A 24,190-nucleotide genomic window follows, 5' to 3' on the forward strand; every position below is an offset into this window, starting at 1 on the left:
AATAAAAGTAGCCCGTAGGCTTAGTCGAGTGAATAATTCGAACTCGAAGTAATGTAGCTTGTAGGCGTAATGGTCGAGTGAGTGTTTGATCGAACTAGAAATAAAAGTAGCATGTGGGCTTAGTGGTCGAGTTTATCTTAATTCTGATTGCATAATAAATCTCCAAATAGAGTAATTTTTCTTGGATATAAGATATCGGTAAAGAGGAGGAATTTCTTTGCAAGTCATTATACATGTGTTAATGTTTCGCGTCTGGGTTCGGGCCAACTACATGAGCATGGTTCGTTTTGACCATTTTGGCTCTTACAACTTTTCCTATTGGAACCCCATTGTTGCAAAATAACTTTCTTGCATCAGAACTTGATATATTTGAGGGCTAATGCCCCCCAGCATTCAAGGTCGATTGTACAGGGTCTCGGATACTATTGTAAGTGCAGCACAATCATTGGTTGCCTCATTAAAAACCTTACCGAAAAACCCATTGGGATAAAACCGGTCTAAGGGAAAAAGAGTGCAACGCATGTTCTTAGGCGAAGGACCTATCTTACCTCTTGTTTGAACTTCTGCAGGGGTCAGTTTTGTAATGTAAATGAATATGGAGGGGTCATACCTTAGCAGTAGTATCGTTATAGATGTGACATATTCCAATTGCTTTATAATTGTTTGCCGTTTATAACATTGAGCTTGTATGATCCCTTTCCGACGTTCTCGAGAACCTGATATGGTCCTTCCCAATTTGGTCCTAGTTTTCCTTCGTTCGGATTTCAGGTATTGATGGTGACTTTCCTTAATACTAAGTCCCCGGGCTTGAAATGGCGGAGCTTGGTTCTTCGATTATAATATCTTTCGATTCGCTGCTTTTGGGCGGCTAATTGAACGAGAGCAGCTTCTCGTCTTTCGTCCGATAATTCGAGACTGGTATTCATAGCCTCATTATTTGATTCTTCCATCGTGAATCGAAACCTGGTACTAGGATCGCCGACTTTGACTGGTATCAATGCTTCAGACCTATATACTAAGGATAATGGGGTCGCCCCCGTACTGGATTTTGACGTTGTCCGATATGCCCAAAGGACTTCGGGCAGGATTTCTCTCCACTTTCCTTTAGCATCGTTCAACCTCTTCTTTAGGTTTTGAATGGTGGTTTTGTTCGTTCCGTTCTCACTGGGGTGGTATCGTGTTGATAATATCCTTCTTATTTTGTGATATTCGAAGAATTTTGTTAGTTTGCTGCCAACGAATTGTTTCACATTGTCACATACTATTTCGGCGGGTATCCCGAATCGGCATACAATATGATCCCAGATAAAGTCTATAACTTCTTTCTCTCTTATTTTCTCGAACGCCTGCGCTTCAACCCATTTAGAAAAATAGTCATTCATAAATAAAATGAATCGGGCTTTACCTGGGGTCGATGGCAGAGGGCCGATGATATCCATTCCCAATTTCATGAACGACCATAGGGATAGGATTGAGTGAAGTTGCTCTCCGGGTTGATAGATCATCGGCGCAAATCTTTGACATTTGTCACATTTTCAAACAAATTCCTTCGCATCTTTGCCCATATTGGTCCAATAATACCCCGCTCTGATTATTTTTCGAACTAATGTATCGGCACCGGAGTGATTCCCACAAGTGCCCTCGTGCACTTCCCTTAGGATGTAATCGGTATCTCCCGTACCCAAGCATACTGCCAACGGTCCATCGAATATCCTTTGATATAGCGTCCCATCCGAAGCCAATGTGAATCAAACAGCTTTATTCCGTAGGGCCCTAGAATCTTTAGGGTCCGATGGGAGCTTTTTGCTATTTAAGTATTCAATATACTTGTTTCTCCAATCCCAGGTTAAGTTTGTAGAATATATCTCGCCGTGACCTTCTTCGATTACTGATTTTGAGAGTTGAACGATAGTCCCCGAGCTCAAGTCACCTTCCTCAACCGATGATCCCAAATTTGCAAGTGCATCAGCCTCACTGTTTTGCTCTCGTGGAATATGTTGTAAAGTTCATTGTTTGAAATGGTGCAAAGTGACATATAGTTTATCCAAATACCGTTGCATTCTATCCTCTCGAACTGTGAAGGTTTTGTTTACTTGACTTACCACCAGCAAGGAGTCACATTTGGCTTCGATGACTTCTGCTCCCAAGTTTTTAGCTAACTCGAGACCTGCAATTATGGCCTCATACTCGGCCTCGTTGTTGGTCAACCTGGTAGTTTTAATAGATTGCCTAATAGTGTTACACGTGGGTGGTTTCAAAACTATGCCTAGCCCGGACCCCTTCACGTTCGAAGCCCCGTACGTAAAAAGGATCCATACCCCCTATGATGTACCCGATTTCAACATGAGTTCTCTTTTGACTTCGGGTACGAGGGTTGGCGTGAAATTGGCCACAAAGTCTGCTAAAATTTGAGACTTGATGGCCGTACGAGGTTGATATTCGATATCGTACTCACTGAGTTCGACGGCCCATTTGGCCAATCGGCCTGATAGTTCGGGCTTGTACAAAATATTCAAAGTGGGTAAGTGGTTAATACGCATATGGGGTGACCTTGAAAGTATGGTCTTAACTTTCTAGAGGCGTTTATCAGTGCAAGTGCTAATTTCTCTAGGTGCGGATATCTAGTTTCTGCTTCTCCTAAGGTCCGACTTATATAATAAACGGAAAATTGCGTACCTTGCTCTTCTCGAACTAGGACACCGCTTACGACGATTTTTGATACTGCCAAGTACAAGCAAAGTTTTTAGTCTGTTTTTGGAGTGTGAAGTAGTGGTGGGCTCGATAGATATCGTTTTAGTTCCTCTAATGCTTGTTGGCATTCCGGGGTACAAGCAAACTCGTTCTTCTTTTTTAGTAGAGAGAAAAATTTGTGACTTCGATCTGATGATCTCGAAATGAATCGGCCTAAGGCTGTAATCTATCTCGTTAGCCTTTGTATAGCTTTCACGCTGTTCACGATGGTGATGTCTTCGATGGCCTTGATTTTATCGGGGTTAATCTCGATTCCTCGATTTGATACCATGAAGCCGAGGAACCTGCCCGAATCGACCTCAAAAGCACATTTTTCGGGGTTGAGCTTCATGTTGTATTTCCTCAAAATCTCGAACGTTTCTTGCAAATGGGTCAAATGGTCATCTACGCGCATGGACTTAACTAGCATGTCATCAATATAAACTTCCATTGATTTACCTATTTGTTCTTCGAACATTTTATTTACTAGGCGTTGGTAAGTAGCCCCTGCATTTTTTAGCCCGAAGGGCATCACATTATAACAATATGTTCCATATCTGGTGACAAACGAAGTCTTTTCCTGGTCCTCCGGGTTCATCTGGATTTGATTATACCCGGAATAGGCATCGAGAAAAGTGAGGATCTCGTGGCCGGCCGTGGCATCGATCATGCGATCGATGTTGGGCAGCGGAAAGGAATCTTTGGGGCATGCTTTGTTCAAATCCTTATAGTCCACACACATTCTAAGTTTGTTCCCTTTTTTAGGCACTACAACTACATTGGCTAACCATTCGGGATATTTCACCTCCCGAATGGACCCTATCTTGAGAAGTTTGGTTACCTCGTCCTTTATGAATGCGTGCTTTTCCTCGAACTGGTGTCTTCTCTTTTGCTTCACCGGTCTGAACCTAGGGTCCAAGCTTAGCCGATGCGTCGTTATGTCCGGTGGGATACCTGTTATATCTAAATGGGACTAGGCAAAACAATCAATGTTATCGATAAGAAATTGAACAAGTTTCTTCCTGAAATCAGGGCTCAACCCCGTTCCCAAGTATACCTTTCGCTCGGGCCAGTGCTCGATTAGTGTGACTTGCTCTAGTTCCTCAATTGTTGATTTTGTTGCATCAGAGTCATCCGGAATCACGAAAGATCGAGGGACCCTTTGATCATCATCTTCTTCGATTTTCTGGTTATCTGGCTGGGTCGAAGCCGACATATGTGATTGCTATTTGGTGTCCCATACTCCTTCTGAGCCCGATCCCTTTATCGGTGAAGGCGAGGATATTGATTTCGCTTCCTCGACGGCGAACATTTCTTTTGCGCCCGGTTGCTCTCCGTACACTAATTTGACACATCTCGATGTTGGGAATTTGAGGACTTAGTGTAGGGTCGAAGGTACGGCTCTCATGTTATGAATCTATGGCCTTTCAAAAAGGGCATTGTATCTCATGCCGCCTTCGATCACGTGAAACTTCATTTCCTGGATGGTTCCCAGCCACGTTTATTAGTAGGATTATCTTGCCTTTGGTGGTTTCACATGCCATATTGAATCCATTTAGAACCAGAGTTGCGGGTACGATCTAGTCCTGCTGGTCGAGCTGTTCTATGACCTTCAATCTGATGATGTTGGCCGAGCTACCTGGATCGATTAACACATGCTTAACTTTAGTTTTATTCATGAGTATGGATATTACCAGTGCATCGTTATGAGGTTGGATGACTCCTTCTGCATATTCATCATCGAAGGACAAAGTCCCTATGGGTGCGTAATCTTGAGTTCGATATTGCTTTTCCCTCACAATCGATGTTTTAGTGTGTTTAAACACTGGTCCTTGAGGGGCATCGGCACTGTCGATGATCATGTGAATGACGTGCTGCGGTTCTTCTTGCTCGTTTTGCTTGCCAAAATCCCTGTTTTTAAAATGGTTCTTCTCCCTATCACTCAGAAATTCCCGAAGGTGCCCTTTGTTAAATAAGCGGGCTACTTCCTCTCTTAGTTACCCGCAATCTTCCGTTTTGTGGCCATGATATTCGCACATTTGATTGGGATTCCTTTGGGCAGGATTAGTTTGCATGGGTCGAGGCCATTTAGTGTCTTTGATGCTTCCGATGACCGATACGATGGCGGAAGCGTCAACGCTGAAATTATATTCTGATAACCGAGATGCTTCTATAGGATCAACATATTTATCAAAGCCGCTCTTGCTCATAAGTCCCCGAGAATTTTGCCCTCGATCAATCCTTCGATTGTTCCGAACTGTATTGCGTGTTGAACCGTTGTTCATCCGATCTGCGATGTACGGTTGATATCGGTCTCTGTTCGACCTTTGTTCTCTGTCGATCTCTCTTTGATTTTTAGTAGCTGTCCTGTTCTGATGCACGAGTCCATACGGAGCTCCCAACTGGTCATCTTCAACCCTAATTTTTGATTGATATCGATTGTGTATATCTGCCCAAGTTATTGCTGGACACTCGATCAAATTTTGCTTCAGCCTACGTGATGCTGTCGAACTTTGCTCGTTCAACCCTTGGCTGAAAGCTTGTACGGCCCAATCGTCTATGACCGGTGGCAATTCCATGCGTTCCATTTGAAATCGGGATACAAATTCCCTCAGCATTTCATTACCCCTTTGCTTTACTTTGAAGAGGTCTGATTTCCTTGTTGCAACCTTTATGGCACCAACATGTGCCTTTACGAACGAATCTGCTAACATGGCAAATGAATCGATGAAATTTGGCGATAGATTGTAATACCAGATCATTGCTCCCTTCGAGAGGGTCTCCCCGAACTTTTTCAACAAAAACAGATTCGATCTCATCGTCCTCCAAATCGTTACCCTTGATGGCATATGTGTAAGAGGTGACGTGTTTGTTAGTATCGGTCGTACCATTATATTTGGGAATTTCTGGCACACGAAATATTTTGGGGATTGGTTTTGGGGCCACACTCGAGGGAAAAAGGCTTTTATATGAATTTTTTCGAATCCAACCCTTTTATCATTGGTGGAGCTCCCGGGATCTGATCGACCCTAGAATTATAAGTTTTTACTTTTTTATCGTTGGCTTCGACTCGCATTGTGAGTTCCTCGACCAATTTAGCAATTTCGGGAGTAGTCGCCGATTCTTGCTCATTTGACTTCACTATGGCTGGTTTCGTTCTGTGGGTGATTTCTCGGGGTGGATTGGGCTCCGACCTGCTTTGTAGCTGGGTTTGGCTTTGCAACTGGGCTATTGCTGCTTATTGGGATTGTAACATTTCAATAATCAAACGCAAGCTAACACCGTTTTCGTCGACGTTATGAGTATCTCGAACCGCAGACCGAGTTCCACCATGAATGTTATTCTCCGGTTCTGCATGTAGGTTTGTCTAAATGGCTACATGCGAATTGATATCAATTGGCGCTCTGATTCGAGCTCCAATAGTATTCACAAGTGGTCTTTCAGTACTGGGTGTCAAGTTGTTATTTTCGTCTTGAAGACCGGCCCCGTTATCGATCGGTGAAGCCATTTGATTAATGGTTATTCGTAGCTGATATGAAATTCAAGATGTTTTTGGAAATAAGCGCAAAGCACAATGGCATATTTTTTCAGATTAGTATCAAATAACCAGTGTTATCCTCGGTCCCACGGTGGGCGCCAAACTATTTACCCGAAAAATGGATAGAGTTGAATTTATATGTAGTTCCGAGGATATGCGGCGTAACTTAACACAAATTGTAAGGATAAATAGAAATGGAAATATGGATTGCAGAGAATGCGAAATAGATAACGTTGTAAGGAACAATTAATCTTAGGATTCAACAAATAAAATCAATCTAAGAAATCTGAAAGAACCATTCTTTACTGTAGAGGAATATATTATTTTTTTTACAATGTAAGCCTGAGGAAAAACTTGTCCTCCAGAAATGGTAACCAAGCCCTTTTATAGTGGAGAGATTTGGCTCTAAGCATAATAAAATAAACATTCAGTGTGAGACCCATGATAAGTCAGCTTTTTCACAATCTCTGCCAAGATTCTCTCTAGTGGGATTGCAACGGTTTTTGTCTGTGAGCTCGATTTTGCTTAGAGCCCCCAATTTTGATTTGTGCTCGATCACGACCCGAGCTCTTGATCTTGGTTCAAGCCCGATTCTGGCTCGATCTCTCGAATTGATTCGAGGTCAATATTGGTTGGTCTCCGGGTTATAGGCATGATAGATCTACTCTGCATCATGGTTCGATTTGGATTCGAACTTGATAATGATATCGAACCCGACACGGATTGGCCTCCTCGGGTTCGAGGTTAATTGTTCCACCTTCGGGATCTTATTTCGATAGATCATCGTTCGAACTCGATCGGACAAGCGAAAACCGAAATCTATTTCGACCGTATACAGATCCATAGCTAGAGGACTTGGATTTGAGGTGAGAAGTCTCGGATTCGAACTTTAAGAACGAAAAAACTCCAAATAAATAACGCTTTCTCTTTTAATGAACCTTAATAGTAAAAATCCGGGAATTTTTGAATACTGGGTACTATATAAAATAAAGGCATTGGACTGTGTGTATTAGGTGAGCAAAAAGAAAGGGACCAGACAACCGATTAAACTTGTTTAATAGAACAAGACTGAGTCGTTTAATTTGGACCGTTGACTTTCTCTTCTGTAACTTCTGGGAAGCAAATCAGTTGCATACAAATTAACGAAATAGTATACATTTTTTCAAAGCTTAATGTTATATTCTTCTCTCAATGTTTATTAGAATATTATATTGAAAATTTAGTAGGGACTGTTGTACCCAAAAAATATTTTCAATGCATTGAAAACAAAAACTTCTCTTTCTCTAATATAATCCTTGAGTAGTTCAAGTCATAGAAGACTGTTTACATTACAGTCGTTGGGGTGCGATCCTTTCTAATACCCTGGGTGAACGTGAGATGCTTTGTACACCGAGCTACTCTTTGAAAATACTTGAGTGATTAAGGCACTTCTGACTCAGTAGCAGGTACGGTATGGTTTGAAAGTCGTTTCAAATATTCTTTGTATGCCGAGAGAGATTGCTTCTCATTTGATAAAATTGGAACATATTTATTGTGTTTAAAACTAGTACCTTATTGTGTTTAAAATTTATTGTACACATTGGTGTGAGATGGGTTATGCAGCTGTGATTTCTCTAATTCAAACTTTGAAGCAGGTCATGCAACAAAAGCCACGTTGGGTAATTGGTGATACAAGAAAAATGGTGGAATCACTCCTTGATAGTGTTGGATATTTCCAAAACTTTCTTGAGAGTAGTTGCAATATTAGAAGGCAAGACTCATGTAAACAACAGTTTGAGGAGTTAGAGAGAGAGATAAGAATTGCAGTGAATGAAGCAGAGAATGTGATTGAACTAAATATATATGAATTTAATCAATTGGAACGTTGTCGTTCAAGACTTGGATTGTCACGCCAGCCTATATGTGACGATTTGCCTCCACTTTTAGAAAAGATTGATGCTGTGAAGAGGAAGATCTTGATGCAAAATAGTAGTATTATTAGTAGTACAAAAGTGGATTCTTTGCTAGGTCTTGATTCATCATCTAGACATATTGTAAATATGAGTCTAGAAAATGTTGTCGTGGGTCTTGAAGACGACTTGATGAAAATCATGAGACGACTAATAGGGCCACCATGTGGTCGAGAAGTTGTCTCAATTTTGGGCATGGCCGGTATTGGCAAGACAACTCTTGCTAAAAAAGCATACCATCATCCTGAAATCAGGAATCGCTTTGACATCCATGTTTGGGTAACGATATCTCAAGAATATCGAATTAGAGATTTATGGTTGAGCATTCTTTCTTGTATTCCTCACATTAGTGAGACTTATCCAATGGATGTGAGAGATGAGATTAACGAAAGTACTGACAATCAGCTGATGGATATGATATACAAAAAGTTAAAGTGTCGGAGGTACCTTGTTGTCATGGATGATATTTGGAGTAAGGAAATCTGGGATCTTATGACAAGAATTTTTCCTGATGATAACAATGGGAGTCGAATTATTTTGACTAGTAGGCACGAACAGGTCGCTAAGCATGCAGATCCCGATAGCAAACCTCATAAGATGAGCCTCTTGAATTCGGATAATAGTTGGAAGTTACTTAAGGGCAAGGTGTTTGGTGTAGAACATGTATGTCCTCCTGAATTAGAAGATATCGGAAAGCAAGTAGCACAAAAATGCCAAGGACTACCTTTAGCTCTTCTAGTGGTTGCAGGACATCTCTCGAAAATTTCTACAACACGAAAATGTTGGAATGATGTTGCCAAAACTATAAGTAAAATCGTTGCTAGTGAACCAGATAAATGTCTTGGAGTGGTCGCGATGAGTTATAGTTACTTGCCCGATCACCTGAAATCAAGCTTCCTTTCTATGGCAGCTTTCCCGGAAGGTTTTGAGGTTGAAATTCATAGATTGATCCAATTATGGATTGCTGATGGTTTTCTAAGGAATGAAAGGGTCAAAAGCTTGGAAGAAATTGGAAAAGAATGGTTGGAGGATCTTATTAGTAGAAACTTAATAATGGTTATAAAACGGAGATTTAATGGCGAGATGAAAACATGTGGCGTTCATGATCTGGTGCGAGACTTGATTTTAAGACAAGCTGAAAAGGAGAAGTTTATGCAGGTTACCAGAATTCATAAAGTAATCAGAAGATTCAATGATTCAGCTTGTAAGCCTTATGTTCGTCGTTACAGTTTCCATTCAACCATTTCTCCGACTGATTGCTGGAATTCATCATCTAGTTTTACCCGAACTTTGTACTTATTCAATGGACTAAAACTTGTATCGCCCCTTTCTAAACAAGTACCTTTTTTAGCGCGCTTCAAACTTCTAAGAGTGTTGGCAATCCTTCAGTATACTTTCCGAGAATTCCCTCTCGAGTTAACAAAATTAGTACATCTCAGATATCTTGAATTCAACTGTTATGATGATCTTCACAGGTCAGTGTCCGAGCTGTATAATCTGCAAAACTTAGTTTTTGGCGGACACTCTAATTTACCAGTGGATATCTGGAAAATGAAACTTTTGAGGCATCTTCATGTAAGAAAGATTTCTTCTTTTCGTGTTCCATCGAGTAAAGAAGGGTCCGGTTTCAAGCTACAAAATCTCGAGGGACTTTCAGATATAAGTATTTCCTGTTGTACTAAGGGATTGTTTACTGGTTTTCCCAATCTAAAGAGGCTGAAAATTCATGGTGCTTGGGCAGAATGCAGGAGAGATATGATTTTCCAGACGCTAAATAACCTTTCGTGTTTAAATAAGCTTGAAATATTGAAGATAATCTGCTCTAGAAAATTATATCCGCACCCTCTCCCAAGTAAGTATGCTTTGCCTACATCTCTGAAGAGGTTGACATTAAGATGTACTTATTTACCATGGGAAGACATGGCTAATATTGTAACGCTGCCAAATCTCAAAGTGCTTAAAATTAAAGACAATGGATTTGATGGCGATGTATGGAGATTAAACAACCAAGAGAATTTCGTTCAACTTAAGTTCCTCCTAATCGACAGGACAAATCTGAAGCATTGGGACGCTGGCAGTGTTAACTTCCCAAAGCTGAAACGCCTAGTTCTGAAACGATGCTTATACCTGGAGGAAATTCCTAAAGATATTGGCGAAATTTGTACGTTGGAGTCAATAGAGTTGCATAACTGCAGAAGTTCTGTTGCAAAGTCCGTCAAAGAAATTCAAGAAGAGCAAGAGAGCATGGCGCATGATATCCTTAGTATTCGCATCCATGAGAAACCTTGTGAGAATCAAACTATCTCAAAAGAATACTTCCAAATCAGTTAGTATATATTTTTCTTTGTGTTGCTACTTTACATCCTATATATTCCAATTTGGTTGTCTGATAATGATATCTACTGTGAAACAAGGGTGAAAACAATGTGTAATAATAGTTCAGTCTTTACACATCTAATTTTTATAAGGTATTATGTATTCACAAAAGAGAACAAAAGAATGACCACACAGAGTTTGTTGCTCACTTTAATTTCTCTTCACATTTAACACTTGCAGTTGTGATTCTTTAGAATAACGGAACTTTAATATATCCCCTAAACTCTTCATATGGTTCTATGATGCTTTTAACGCCGTTGATCTGCTTCAAGGATGACGGAGTTTCTTTCCCTTGCAGGGTGGGATTAATAAATAGTTAGTTCAAGACAGCTGATCATCTGGTGCTGCGCAGAGTTCTATAGCCAGGGGCGAAGCTACACTCGGGTAAGGGTGGTCAATTACACTTTATATATAAGTAAAATATTAGGTTTTGGAGGTATGTAACATATATTCAATACACTTTGTCGGGATTTTTTTGTTTAATTCTTTCAAGTTTGAACACCCTAGAGGAAATTCTTGGCTTCGCTACTGTCTATAGCAGAAGCTTAGAAGGTGTGATCACTTGTTACTTCATCATTCTCTAGTTTATCTTCTACTGTTGCTTCAAGTTGAACTAAGGATTTTATCTCTTTTCTGCTAATTAAGTTTTTATTAGTCTTCCCCATATCTGTTTGGCAGATCGTTCTCGTGTAGAGAACTTGAGAAATCTAAGCCAAGACAGTGTTGTTCAATTTGAACTAGTAATATTTTTAACATTGGAAAGGAAGTAGTTCCTTTTGCTTAGTTGTTCCTATGTGATGTCCTAAGTTTGCTTTCCATTGTAGAGATAATGATAACCAGACTGTGAAATATCCCTCCACTTATCTTGTCTTTATCATTAGTCTTGAGTTTTTAATTGTTGTTCTTGTTTCAAGTGCTACTACTTTTATATTTGGCCATTTGGAAACATCATTCTTCTTGTTGCTAAGCTTTTCTTAGTCTTCCCCATGTCACTCTTGCTAGAGAACATGAGAAATCAAAGCCAAAGAGTGTTGAATTATGCAGTCTGAAGTAGACTTCTTTTAAAATTGGGAAACTAAAAGTATACTAAATTTTGAACACAAGCTAAGTATACAACATTAGTTAATGTATCTAAATTAACAGACGTGGCAACTTTAGGCCGTTCTCTATGTATTTCACCTAAATTTGAATATCGAATACATGTTTCACTCCAAATGACACTTGAAAATATGTTATTTAAATTTCTATCTCAAATCTAACATTTTCGTCCAAGTGAACCTTTAAATGAAATTGAAAAAACAGTTTCTTGTCAATTTGAATTTGAGTGGCATTGTAAGACAAAGGTAAAACACATCATGTCATGGTGAAAACTCAAGTTGAGACGCTGCAAGAATTTTTAATATAAATTAAATCGACGAGTTTTTGCCATCTCTAGACAGTTTGGCCGAGTGGTCTAAGGCGCCAGATTTAGGCTCTGGTCCGAAAGGGCGTGGGTTCAAATCCCACAGCTGTCAATTACTTTGTGGTTTTTTGTTTTTTTATTTTTCAAAACATGCTTTCTAATGTTAATTCGTTTCCATACTGTTATGAATTATGAATTTTCATATTATAAAGTGATTATTGTAAATAATGTATCCAATTTTCCTCCTAATCTCCCTGAAAAGCTGATCTATCTTAAGAAAACAAAAGGGCAATACTTGTTTAAACAATAGACTCATCATAAGAAGAGGAACCAGAAATATTTTCTCTCGCACTAAGTGCCATTTTCTCAGCCTTTCTGTTAGGCCATACTGCTCTAATTCTTGTAGCTTACTCGTTAAAAATGATACTTATAATTTATGTGATTAAAATATCAGATCAATCAATGAGTAGTTTCATTTGCCCTACTAGTTGACAACATTGTTTCATAGCATTGGCGGGGCCACATAGCTCCAAGGGGTTGACAACACTTCTTTGCAGGAAAATTATTGTCACGCCCTAAAAATCACGTGATCGGCACTCGGTAATCTACCCGATCCGAGTGAACCATACCATAACTTAATACTCATTTGTATGCCTAATAGAAAGATGTGAAAGCCTCTTCAAATACAATCATTTTAAGATATAAAACAAAATATGAATAATATCTTTAAGTAAATATTTTCCTTTGAAAGAAAACTTCGTAAAGATAAAAGACAATTTCATCCATGCATGCCATATGAATAACCATAGGATTACAGCCTAAAAATGAATACTACTATTGTCTATGGAATCTCTATGACACGGAAAAGAAATGGTCAATCAAGGCATAATCCGGTGGCTCAAAAGATTAATAGTATAATAAAGTCCTCTACGAGTACAAGTGTGGAGTCTCACCAAAAAGCGTAAACAGAGAATATAAAGCTGTCCTATCCACGCGACCCAAGTTGATCAGGTCCACTCCCTGAAAACAGAAATGGAAATGTGGCCGAAAGGCCTAAGCTCCACATGCCTAGTACGAATCATGAACCGTTCCCCAAAAGAAAATAGGACAAGACTTAAGAAGATATAAGATATGCAATGACAATTGATTTAAGAAAGAAGCTTTCATATCAATTTACAATTTAGAAAATGAAATAAATAATATAGTACAACATATTTCAAAGTCTTCCTTTAGCATTAATCTTTGTAAAATCATGTTAGATTTTTCATTTATCGGGAATACTACAGCATCACCGACACAGAAGAAAATCAACTAGGTTATGTACCTAGCAGCAAGTATCATATACCCTACTTACTCAGGTCGTCTCATCGTTGTGCCGCACGAATCGACTCAGCCATGCTAATAAAGTAGCACAATAGTACCCCCTCACGGGAAGTACTCTGCCGTAGTTCCCAACCATAAGGTAGGTTCTACGCTTACACCGACATGTGTAGTTTCATGACCTAATGAGGAAAAGTATCCAAGGTCAATCTCGGTGAACTTAAGTAACTCCCAAAACCTTTTCATTTATCAATGATGATATTCGTAGCCAAATCAACTATTTGAGAATAGTTAAATCCAAGATATTTCACAACTCATATATTTCCATTTCAAAATACTACAAGTGCTATTCCTCATTTATTTAGTTTTAAAATTTGAATAACATTTCAAGAAAATAATATTCATAGCACTTAAAATATTTTATGATGCAAGAAATGGTACAATCCCAACTCGCTCGTCCCCACAAACTAGGACTCACATTTAGAAACTCAATTTAATTGTGTTACGATATGAGTTTGGAGAAAAGCTCTGAGGGTAATAAGTTTCAATGTACCTCAAATTGCTTCCAACCTCACCCCAAATGATTCAATAATGCCGACGAGTCACAATCTACATATACGAACTCACATAATTTAATAACATGTCACAACAATACCAACTAAGCCAACTAAGTGTCTAACACTTAAGTCCAATTTCATAAGTTTAGCAAAAGTCCCCGTTTCATCATTTGAAGGTCAATCCTTGAATTTTAACTCCAACTCATTCATTAAACTTGTTATGGGATCTAGTCGTTCCTCTAAAAACTCAAAATAATACCGTTCAAACAAGACCCAACATTATTCATCATCCCTACCAACCAACTCTTCAATTTCAAGACTAGCTTCTAGGGTTTCATGAATAGATGTTTAAATACAAATCTAACTTCATAAATATACCCTAGTACGTCCATGGAGTATAGTACATAAGATTGGAGTGAAGAAATTACCTCTTTGTCAAACCCTAGAATTTTGAAGATTAAGTTCTTGAGATGAGATCGGAGAGTTAAAAGGATGTAATAAATGAACCCAACCTACCAAAGAAATGAATTTAATACTCATCTCAAGACATTTATGGAGTAGTAGCTCTCTCTTCTTTCTAACTCAAAAGAACTTGACCCAAATAATCTTTCTCACTCTCGAATAGCCTATAAAAAGGTTGCTTCAGTGATTCTCGCGGGACAGGTGCGACGCATCCTCATCGCGCAACCTGTCCCTTCGCTATAAAAATTTGGACGCCTTCGTTGCATTACACTGCTTAACCTTTGGCAATTGCAACATTCAGAGGCTATGGGGATGCGACGCATGCTTATTAGCGTCGATCCCTATAGCTTTCCATTTGGTTTCCTTGTTTCCTCCTTAGTTCAAAACTTATACATTGAATATAAAATAGTATCCAAGTATTCCATGAATCAGTTAATTCCTTTGTACGTTAATTAGCCCAACAATTCACTCCTTAGTTTAATTTATTTTCCAAGTGTCCTGGGGGACTTTTCTTAGCCATAGTAACTCTTTGTTTCCATTTCCTTTTTATTCCCTTATTAGTTTCCATTAGATTCATACTCAATTTATTTGGTAAAGTAATTATCCTTAAGCTTTTCATTAACCTTGTACCATTTAGGTACTCTCACACGGTTCGAATTTAATGGAATTACATCCTTAAGCTCAAAATTAACCCAAATTAATTTTGCAAATTTACGGGGCTTTACATTCTCCCCAGTTAAAAACATTCGTCCTAAAATGTAAATCCTTGGTCGTATTAAAGTCCAAAAGTGTAATCTCCATGTCTTTCCTAACTCCTCAACTCTTAAGGATTCAAAATTTGACTAACTCTCTAAATTTTCAAGAATTTTGACAGAGTTTCCTTTGTTTATAGGTCTATCCAAAATTTCCAACCTGACAGCGAGCCACAAGAGTACTATATAAAAGGCCTTACATGGCTCTACCCATCATAACTACATTAATAATTGCCTTCATAGCTTCATACATCCCCAGCTACCATTACATAGCCTTTCCTGACGTCACAACAATAAAATTTATTACCATGAGACAAGTCTAACAACCATGTATAATAGATGAACCAATCAATCACCCGTCCCATGGAAGTAAATTATGATAAACTCTAAACTCAAATTTTCAAAAAGTAGCCATACCTGAAGTCGCGAATAAGTGGGGATATCAGATTTTCATATCTTCCTCGGCCTCCCAAGTAGCCTCCTCGACGTCATGATTACGCCATAACACTTTAACTGAAGCTATGTCCTTACTCCTCAACCTATGAACTTGCCTATCAAGAATCTCAACCGGCTCTTCGTCATAAGTTAAATCGTCATTTCTTTCTACTACCTCCGGTGAGATGATGTGAGTAGGATTGGGCACATACCCCCGTAGCATCGATACATGAAAAACAGGATGAACCAAAGTCATCGATGCAGGTAACTCTAGCTTGTAGGCTACTTCACCAATCCTTTTCAAGATTTAGTATGGACCAATAAATCTAGGACTTAGCTTGCCTTTCTTCCCAAATCTCATAACACCCTTCATTGGCGATACTTTCAAGAATACTTGATCACCCTCTTTAAACTCCAACTTACGTCGATGTAGATATGTATAGCTTTTTTGTCGGCTCTGAGCGTTCTTAAGCTGTTGTTGAATCAAAGCCACCTTTTCTAAGGCATCATGTACAAGATTGGGACCAAGTAGTCCTACCTCAATCTACTCAAACCGCTCAATGGGTGATCTACAACTTCGTCCATACAAAGCCTCATAGGGAGCCATCTGGATACTAGCATGATAACTATTATTGTAGGCATATTCAATCAGATATAAGTGTTCATCTCAATTACCACCAAAATCAAGGACGCAAGCCCGCAACATATCCTCAAGTGTCTGAATAGTTCTCTCAACCTGTCCGTCAGTCTGTGGATGAAAAGCGGTACTCAAATTGACACTTGTACTCAATCCTTCTTGAAAGGACTGCCTGAAATGAGCAGTCAACTGGGCCCCTTTATCAGATATAATGGAAACTGGAATACCATGAAGTTTGACAATTTCTTTCAAGTGCAACTTAGCATACTGCAGTGCCGTGTCAGTCATTTTTACCGGTAATAAATGCGCAGACTTCGTAATTCGGTTTGCAATCACCCAAATAGAGTCATGCTTCAAGTGAGTGCGAGACAAACCAACCACAAAGTCTATATTGATCATCTCCCACTTCCAATATGGAATCTTAATATTCTGAGCCAACCCACCAGGCCTTTGATGCTCAACTTTTACTTGTTGGCAATTTAAACATCTAGCCAGGAAGTCCGAAACGTTTTCCTTCATCCGATTCTACCAATACATCTCCCGTAAGTCCTTGTACATTTTTGTGGACCCTGGATGTATAGAATATCTCGAACTGTATGCCTCAACCATAATTTCATTACGGAGTCCATCAACATCCGGCATGCACAAGTGACCGTTCATCCTCAACACCATATCCTCGTCAAGAGAAAAAGAAAGGATATCTTTAGATTGTACACCATTTTGGATATTCACCAAATTTAGATCTTCAAATTGTTTACCCTTGACATGCTCAATAAGAGAGGAACATGCTATGGCACAAGCCGCAAGCTCTTTACTTATCGGTAAATGTGCCAAAGTACCTCCTGACTTTCGGTTTAGCGCGTCGGCTACCACATTCACATCTCCCGGATGGTAATGAATGCTTAAATCATAATCCTTCAATAGTTCTAACCATCTCCTTTGCCTCAGGTTTAATTCCCTCTTCTTGAATATATATTGCAATCTTTTATGGTCGGTGTATACTTTACAGTGCTCACTGTACAAGTAATGCCGCCAAATTTTCAAAGCAAATACAACCGCGGCAAGTTCCAAGTCATGGGTCGGATAGTTCTTCTCATGAATCTTCATCTGTCTAGAAGCATAAGCGATAACCTTTCCTTTCTGCATCAAGACACAACCCAACCCAACTCTAGAGGCATCACAGTAAACCACAAAATCACCCAATCTTGTTGGCAATGTCAACACCGGCGCCGTAGTCAATCTAGCTTTCAACTCTTGAAAACTTCTCTCATAAGCATTCGACCACTGAAACTTTGCATCTTTTTGCGTCAACTTGGTTAACGGAGATACAAGAGTAGAAAATTCTTTAACAAACCGCCGATAATAGCCTTCTAATCCTAATAAACTACGAATTTCTGTCGGTGTAGTTGGTGTAGGCCAACTCTTAACCGCTTCAATCTTTTGAGGATCAACTTTAATATCTTCACGAGATACCACATGACCCAAGACTGCTACGGATTCGAGTCAAAATTCACACTTAGATAATTTGACATATAACTCATGCTCCAAAAGTGTCTTCTGCAACACTATTCTCAAATGATTGGCATGATCCTCTTGATTTTGCGAATAGACTAATATGTCATCAATGAAAACAATCATGAACCTGTCACGAAATGGTTTAAAAACCCGATTCATTAGACCCATAAAGGTTGCGGGTGCATATGTTAACCCAAATGACATCACCAAAAATTTATAATGCCCGTAGCGGGTCCAAAAAGTTATTTTGGGAATATCCTTCTCTCGAATTTTCAATTGATGATACATTGATCTTAAATCAATTTTCGAGAAGTACTTCGCCCCTTGCAATTGGTCAAACGAGTCATCTATTCAAGGTAATGAATACCTATTCTTGACGGTTACCTTGTTAAGTTGCCTGTAGTAATTACACATCCTCAAATAACTATCTTTCTTTTTCACAAATAACACATGCGCACCCCAAGGAGATGCACTAGGTCTAATAAACCCTTTATCCAGTAAATCTTTCAATTGTTCCTTCAATTCTCTTAACTTAGCTGGAGCCATTCGGTACTAGGGAATAGATATTGGCTGGGTATCTGGCACCACATTTATCCCAAAGTCGATAACCCGATTTGGTAGAATACCCGGAAGCTCATCAGGAAAAACATCAGGAAACTCGTTAAAAATTGGCACAGACTAAATGCTTGCTACCTATGCAGTTGTGTCAGTAACTCTGACTAAATGGTAAAGACATCCCTTCATAATCATCTTCTTTTCCTTAAGGTATGAAATAAACTTACCTCGAGGCTCAGTAATATTGCCTTTCCACTCACGAACTGACTTATTAGGAAACTCAAACTTGACCACGTTAGCACGATAATCAAGAATGGCGTAACACTTGTATAACCAATCCATCCCCTGATCATATCAAAGTCAACCATTTCTACCTCAATGAGGTCTTCCATAGTCTCTTGATCTTGAATTATAATCACCCAACCCCTATAGACGCGGGAGGCAATAACAGAATCTCCTACCAGAGTCGACATAAAAAATGGTTCAAGTAATTGTTCTGGATCTAATCCGAAATCCAAAGCAAAGTATGGAGTAACATAGGAAAAAGTAGATCCAGGATCCATAAGAGCATAAGCATCTAGAGCACAAACGGTAAGTGTACCTATGACGACAACATCTGAATCCTCTACATTAGGGCGAGTAGGCATGGCATAGAAATGAGGAAGAGTCCCCTGGGAAGTAGTAGCTGACTACGACACCTTTCCTGCATCAGGCCCACTGTGGGCCCTATTACCCCTAGTGGAGGCGGTGCAACCGAAGTAGTAGCCATAGATGGTGACGGATGAGCTATCGAACCCTGTTGACCATTAGGGAAAAACTTTCGGATATGACCCATCAACCCGCAACCATAGCACAGACCACGAGGTCCCCTGGTAGCACTAGACTGATGCTGATGAGAACCCACACTACTTTGAGCCTATTGTGCAGTATGGTGGTCACTCTAAACGGGCCTAGACTGGTCTCTCTGTCCGGTACTGTATGCCATTGGCGGGATACTGGAAGTTGTCTGCATCTAGACTGCGGTGGGCCAGATGGCCCTTTGCTGCTGTGCCCCTTGCCCGAACTAGGCATTTCACTAAAAGTGCCAAAAGTCCGGGCCTTTTTGTTCTGCTCCCTATTGACCCTCTCCTCCTGATGAAATCTCTCAAGATCCATTGCTAAATCCATAAAGTCAGTAAAGGAGGTGTTTCTTCTCCCACTAATTGTATCTTTTATGATGCCCCGAATCAAGCCACGAGCAAAGCGATCAATCTTCTCATCCTCAGTGGGGATGAGGTAGGGAGCATAATAGGATAGCTTCTCGAATTTGATGCTATACTCTAGGATTATCATGGTATCATGCTTTAAGGTCTCAAACAATATCGCAAGGGCAACTCTCACTCCCGGTGGTAACCACTTCTTAGTGAAGATCTTCTTAAACTCCGCCCAAATCATTGGAGGTGCATCCTCTGGTCGACTCTTCTCTACCCCTTTGAATTGGAGGTCAGCAATGTCTTTAAACTAGTAGGATGCCAATCGAACCACACGGTAGTCTTTAACTCCCAGCAAAGTAGTAGCTTTCTCAACTTCCTCCAAGAAGTCCTGAGGGTCTGCAGTAGGATCTGTACTAGTGAAAACTAGTGGCTCAAGTCTCACAAATTTCATGGCCAACTGCTCCATGTCCTCAATCGATGGTGCTCTCATCCCTCCTTATTAGAGTGCCTGAATACCCACTTGATGGTTCTGTTGGGTTTGCAAAGCCATGAAGTTAGCAAAAGTATCCATAGCTTTTCTAATATCAATAAGGGTCTTTTCCAAGTGATTTGGTTATGGAGGTGGAGAATGTGATCTCGTCCAATTTCACTCCTCAAATCTAGGTTATGAAAACGGTCGATGCAATACCCAACAAGAGTCAGGGTCGAATTCCGCATGGAGCTATATGTATGGGAATTAGTAGTTTATATCTTAGCGTGTGAGTTCGTATATCTAAATTTGCACTTCCATAATATTTTGTTTGTTTAAAAATCTAAACTAAACTACAATTGCAAATTAAGAAATAAAACTAGAAGATTGTTTTTGTTGTTTTTCAAATGTTGTAAAAGGCCTAGGGCTATGACCTTCGCCTAAGTGTTTGCCTAATGGGTTATAAACTTTAAAGCTTATTTTATTGGTCGGGGTTTATTATAGCTATCAACACTCGGTTACCTATTCAATACCACTCGGTCAGCGAGTGATTTTGCCCAATTTGGATTTCTCAAGTCCAAATGGGTATTGAACAAAACAATTGATAAAAAGCTCAAGTCGGATTTTACTATGTTTAGGTTCAACCCTTTAATTGGGCTTATCAATCTTTTGATTGACCCAATTTCTTGTTAGTCAAGTTTTTCTAGACTAAGTCTTTCTTTCTCAAGTAGAGACCAAGTCAAATAGGCATGAACTAATATTTGCAACCATTAATTGTACAAATAAAATCAAGGACAAAGCTAAATAATAAACACCTAACCATAAACAAGTAATAAATCAAACACCCATTGAGTTTACACACTAGGGTTGGGTCACAACCCTAGTGAAAATCTAGCTACTCATGCTTAAATTGGAAGAAAAAGAAGAAGAAATGATAATTAAACCCATATTGCTAATTAAAATAATTAAATCAATGTTCAATTAGCTCAAAATAGCAAAACCTACTAAAAAGAGTAAAAGAAACTGTTTACTATAGCAGCTGATGTCAAAAGTTCACCTAAGAAAGTGAAACTCTTCTATTTATACTTGGCTGGAAATTTCGGACAAAAATGCCCTTTCGGAGATTCTGCGGCCGCACAATTCCATGAGCAGTCCGCACTTTTTCTTCATCTTGACAGGATTGGAAATCTACGGCTGCATAATTCTAAATTGAGGCCGCACTGCACTCTTTCTGCAGTCTGCACAATTGTAAGTGCGGCTGCACCTTGCTCTTCTGTGGTCTGCATAATTGTAACTGCGGTCGCATAACTTTTCTTCTGTGTCCACATAGTAATTGTGCGGTCCACACTTTTTGGTAGACTTGAAGTGTAGGTTCTCTGAACTTTTGCTATGACCCAGCTTCTGCGGCCGCACAATTCATGTGCGGACCGCACTTTGCACCAATCGCTGATGGATTTTTCTTGATAACCTGCGGCCGCAAATGATATTCTGCGGTCCGCACTTCTGAGCTTTTGTTCCTGTTTTTAATTTTAAGTTCAGATTACTCCTTCTTGAGTTGGATTTCATCTTGGGAGTTTATCTTCCAATATTCCTGCAATTAAGCACATTTCATCAGTTTTCAGGAACACAATTAAGCGCTTTTGGACTAAAACGAAAGCTAAAGGGCGCTAATAAGTAGTCAAAATCCCCACTTATCAACTCCCCCAAACTTAAGCTTTTGCTTGTCCTCAAGCAAATAAAGTTATTCCCACCTCCATAAGTTAAAAGCTATTCCATCTAATCACTAAAATCATACAAATTCGATACATGCTTCAATATTGGACCAGTCCTTAAATAGTTCAAAATGATGTGGGTGAGTCATTCACACATCAATTGGGACCAACAATTACCCACACCACTTATGAATTATCAACAAGGCAACAAGTTAAACTTTTAAGCACATATAGTTCTAATATGACGCTTGAGCATCAAGAGTTAACTTTATTCATCAAGGAAGCTCGCTCTTTCAAGTAGGTCATTGTGGATCCCAAACTCCTCCTCCTCTACTCTCCGTTTGCCTATCTCAGTTCAGAATATAGCACTCAATCCAAAGATTTGCAAAAGGTTCACTCATCTCTCTCAAAAGAATATCGCAAGTACGGCTTTAAGTACCATAGGCTTGCCCCTCATGTAAATCACCACTAATGTAAGTTCACTCGGTTTGAAATCACGTAGGGCTTTTTTGAAATACAATGAAGGCTTTTGGACTAAGGTTGGATATGCTATGATAGAACGAGTTCATCTTTCCTTAAGCACTCCATTTTCTTTTCTGAGCTCATGCTTTGCCAATTATTTGAGGCATTTTCTTTTTCTTAGGGGAACTAGAGATACTTAACATCAGTGTTTCTTGGTCATGATATTCAATTTCTCCTTCTTTGAATTCTCCATGCTTTGCATCATTACTTTTCTTTGAACCCCTTCAACTCTTCAACTATTTCACTTTCTTTTTGCATTTTTCTTTTTGTTCTTTCTTTTTCTTAACTTTCCTTTTCTTCATTTCTTTTCTCTATTTGTGCCTTGATACCTCTTTCAAGTTCCTCGTCTCTCCCCCAAACTTACGTTTTTAGCCAATTGTTTCACTAGAGTGTTAAGGAAAGCTCGGGTGCCAAGAGAGGGTCACGACAAAATGGGTCAAGGATTGTAACATGGTTATCAAATGAGAAAGGTTTTAGGCTCAATTGGGTTGACTAGGGATAACAACGTTGGTGGGCAATGGAAAAATTCAAGTGGGTCAAGGAGAGCCTACAATCACTTCTCAAGCCAAGCAAAACTTAAAATTTCGCCTAGAAGCGCATTCGGGGCAAGTTCTAGACCAGTAGCATGGGTACTTGGACTTGCAACAACAACATCTCACCTCTCATGTAGTTGGATTGTTAAAGAGGATCGATTCGAGGGCCCACACTGACCATATTCAAGATTGAAAATTACTAAGGTTTGATTGAACCACTCAATGATTGTCTAAGTCAACATGAGAGTCACAAGGTCACTAACTAGAGCTATTTCTTTCCAAAAACCTTGTTTTAAACCATAAGCACGTAGTTAAGTGTGTTGGTACCAAGTGACTCATGTTTGACTCTTCAAGTATGCCTCAATTAGGTCTTTTTAATTCATTTTTACTACTATTATTACCTAAACACCAAAAACGGACTCAATCCCTTAAGAAGGTTGTTACACCATCTATCGTTGGGAAGAGTCACCCGGTTCATACAAACACCACCTTTGGAAAGAGCCGTGGCATTAATAAAACCAAAGGTTTATTATCCACTAAGACATAAAAAGAAGCTATTAAATCAACAAGAAGCTAGTAATTCAAAAAGAAGACAAACATAAAGATAAAGAAGCTATAAAACAAAAGAACTTTTGAAAGCTAAACGAATATACGTAATAAGGGATAAGAGAGAATATATACACAATGATAAAGAAGAATAAAATAGTAATAAGTCAATTACATGCCAAATGTGTCATAGTTATCAAAATACATAATCATTAAACTGTCAAAGAAACTCCACCCCCCGAATAAAAATAAGCATTGTCCCCAATGCTTAACAAAATAAGTGTTAAGTAAGGGTGAGAGTGAAGAAAACTCCCTATGTCTCTATGGCCATCTCCGTGTCCCCAGTAGTGGCACCAACTTCAGTCTCCAATTAGATCTCATCATCCTCAAGTTTGGGAGTAGCTGGGTCGGTGAACATCAGACGGACTGCCTCAGCAATGTCAGAAGCAAGGTCTGGCTCCTAAAACTGGCCAACTGATGCGGTGGGCTCTGTGGGATCTGGGCCTGGGTGGTGCGGGTTTATCAACATGTCAAATGGAATGTCTCCGGCTTCTGCAAGCTTGGTGACCTATCACCTGTGTTTATCCACTGACTTCTTCGATGCCTGTGACTTCCGAATCTTCTTCCCTTCCTTGGCCAATTCTTCAATCACGGACCCATGTTGTACCCGAGTGGCCATAAAAGTGTTCTGGTTGTCCAGGATCTTCTTCAAGGTTTCTTCGACTGTGGGAAGAATCTGGGGTGCCAGAGAAGATGACTGTGCTACAATATGACCAGATATGTCAGTCAGCTTTGCAGTAGCTGGCTGCATCCAGTTGTTTAGGCACGCCGGTGTCTGGGAGACTTGCAACACAGAGAGTGGAGCAGATGTCATAGGTACCGGCTTCAAAGCCGAGGTGGGAGGCACTGAGGCTAAAGGTGGAGGCATGGCAGCTGCACTGGTAGAAGGCTCTACTGAAGTGGATGGCATATCAGCTATCTCTGTAG

At 39.6% G+C, this 24,190-nt stretch overlaps 1 protein-coding gene and 1 non-coding gene across 5 annotated transcripts; both read left to right on the forward strand.

Moving 5' to 3' along the window:
• Positions 1-7,464: 7,464 nt before the first annotated feature.
• LOC107773425 (putative late blight resistance protein homolog R1A-3) lies at positions 7,465-11,445 on the forward strand. Of its 4 annotated transcripts, XM_075222442.1 has the most exons (3): positions 7,465-7,713; positions 7,903-10,543; positions 10,892-11,445. In XM_075222442.1, exons 2-3 carry the CDS (start codon positions 7,906-7,908, stop codon positions 10,900-10,902), a joined length of 2,649 nt encoding a protein of 882 aa, XP_075078543.1. In that variant the 5' UTR covers positions 7,465-7,713; positions 7,903-7,905; the 3' UTR covers positions 10,903-11,445. The 4 variants fall into 4 exon arrangements, 3 of the variants coding, with proteins under 3 accessions (XP_075078543.1, XP_075078542.1, XP_016448331.2); XR_012695316.1 differs by lacking the exon at positions 7,903-10,543; XM_075222441.1 differs by lacking the exon at positions 7,465-7,713 and having other exon boundaries at positions 7,720-10,543.
• Positions 11,446-12,027: 582 nt separating this feature from the next.
• TRNAL-UAG (transfer RNA leucine (anticodon UAG)) lies at positions 12,028-12,107 on the forward strand. The gene has a single exon. It is a non-coding gene; the product is annotated as a tRNA-Leu (tRNA).
• Positions 12,108-24,190: the final 12,083 nt, after the last annotated feature.

Source organism: Nicotiana tabacum, chromosome 10 (assembly GCF_000715075.1).
Source record: "Nicotiana tabacum cultivar K326 chromosome 10, ASM71507v2, whole genome shotgun sequence".
Lineage (NCBI taxonomy): Eukaryota > Viridiplantae > Streptophyta > Magnoliopsida > Solanales > Solanaceae > Nicotiana > Nicotiana tabacum.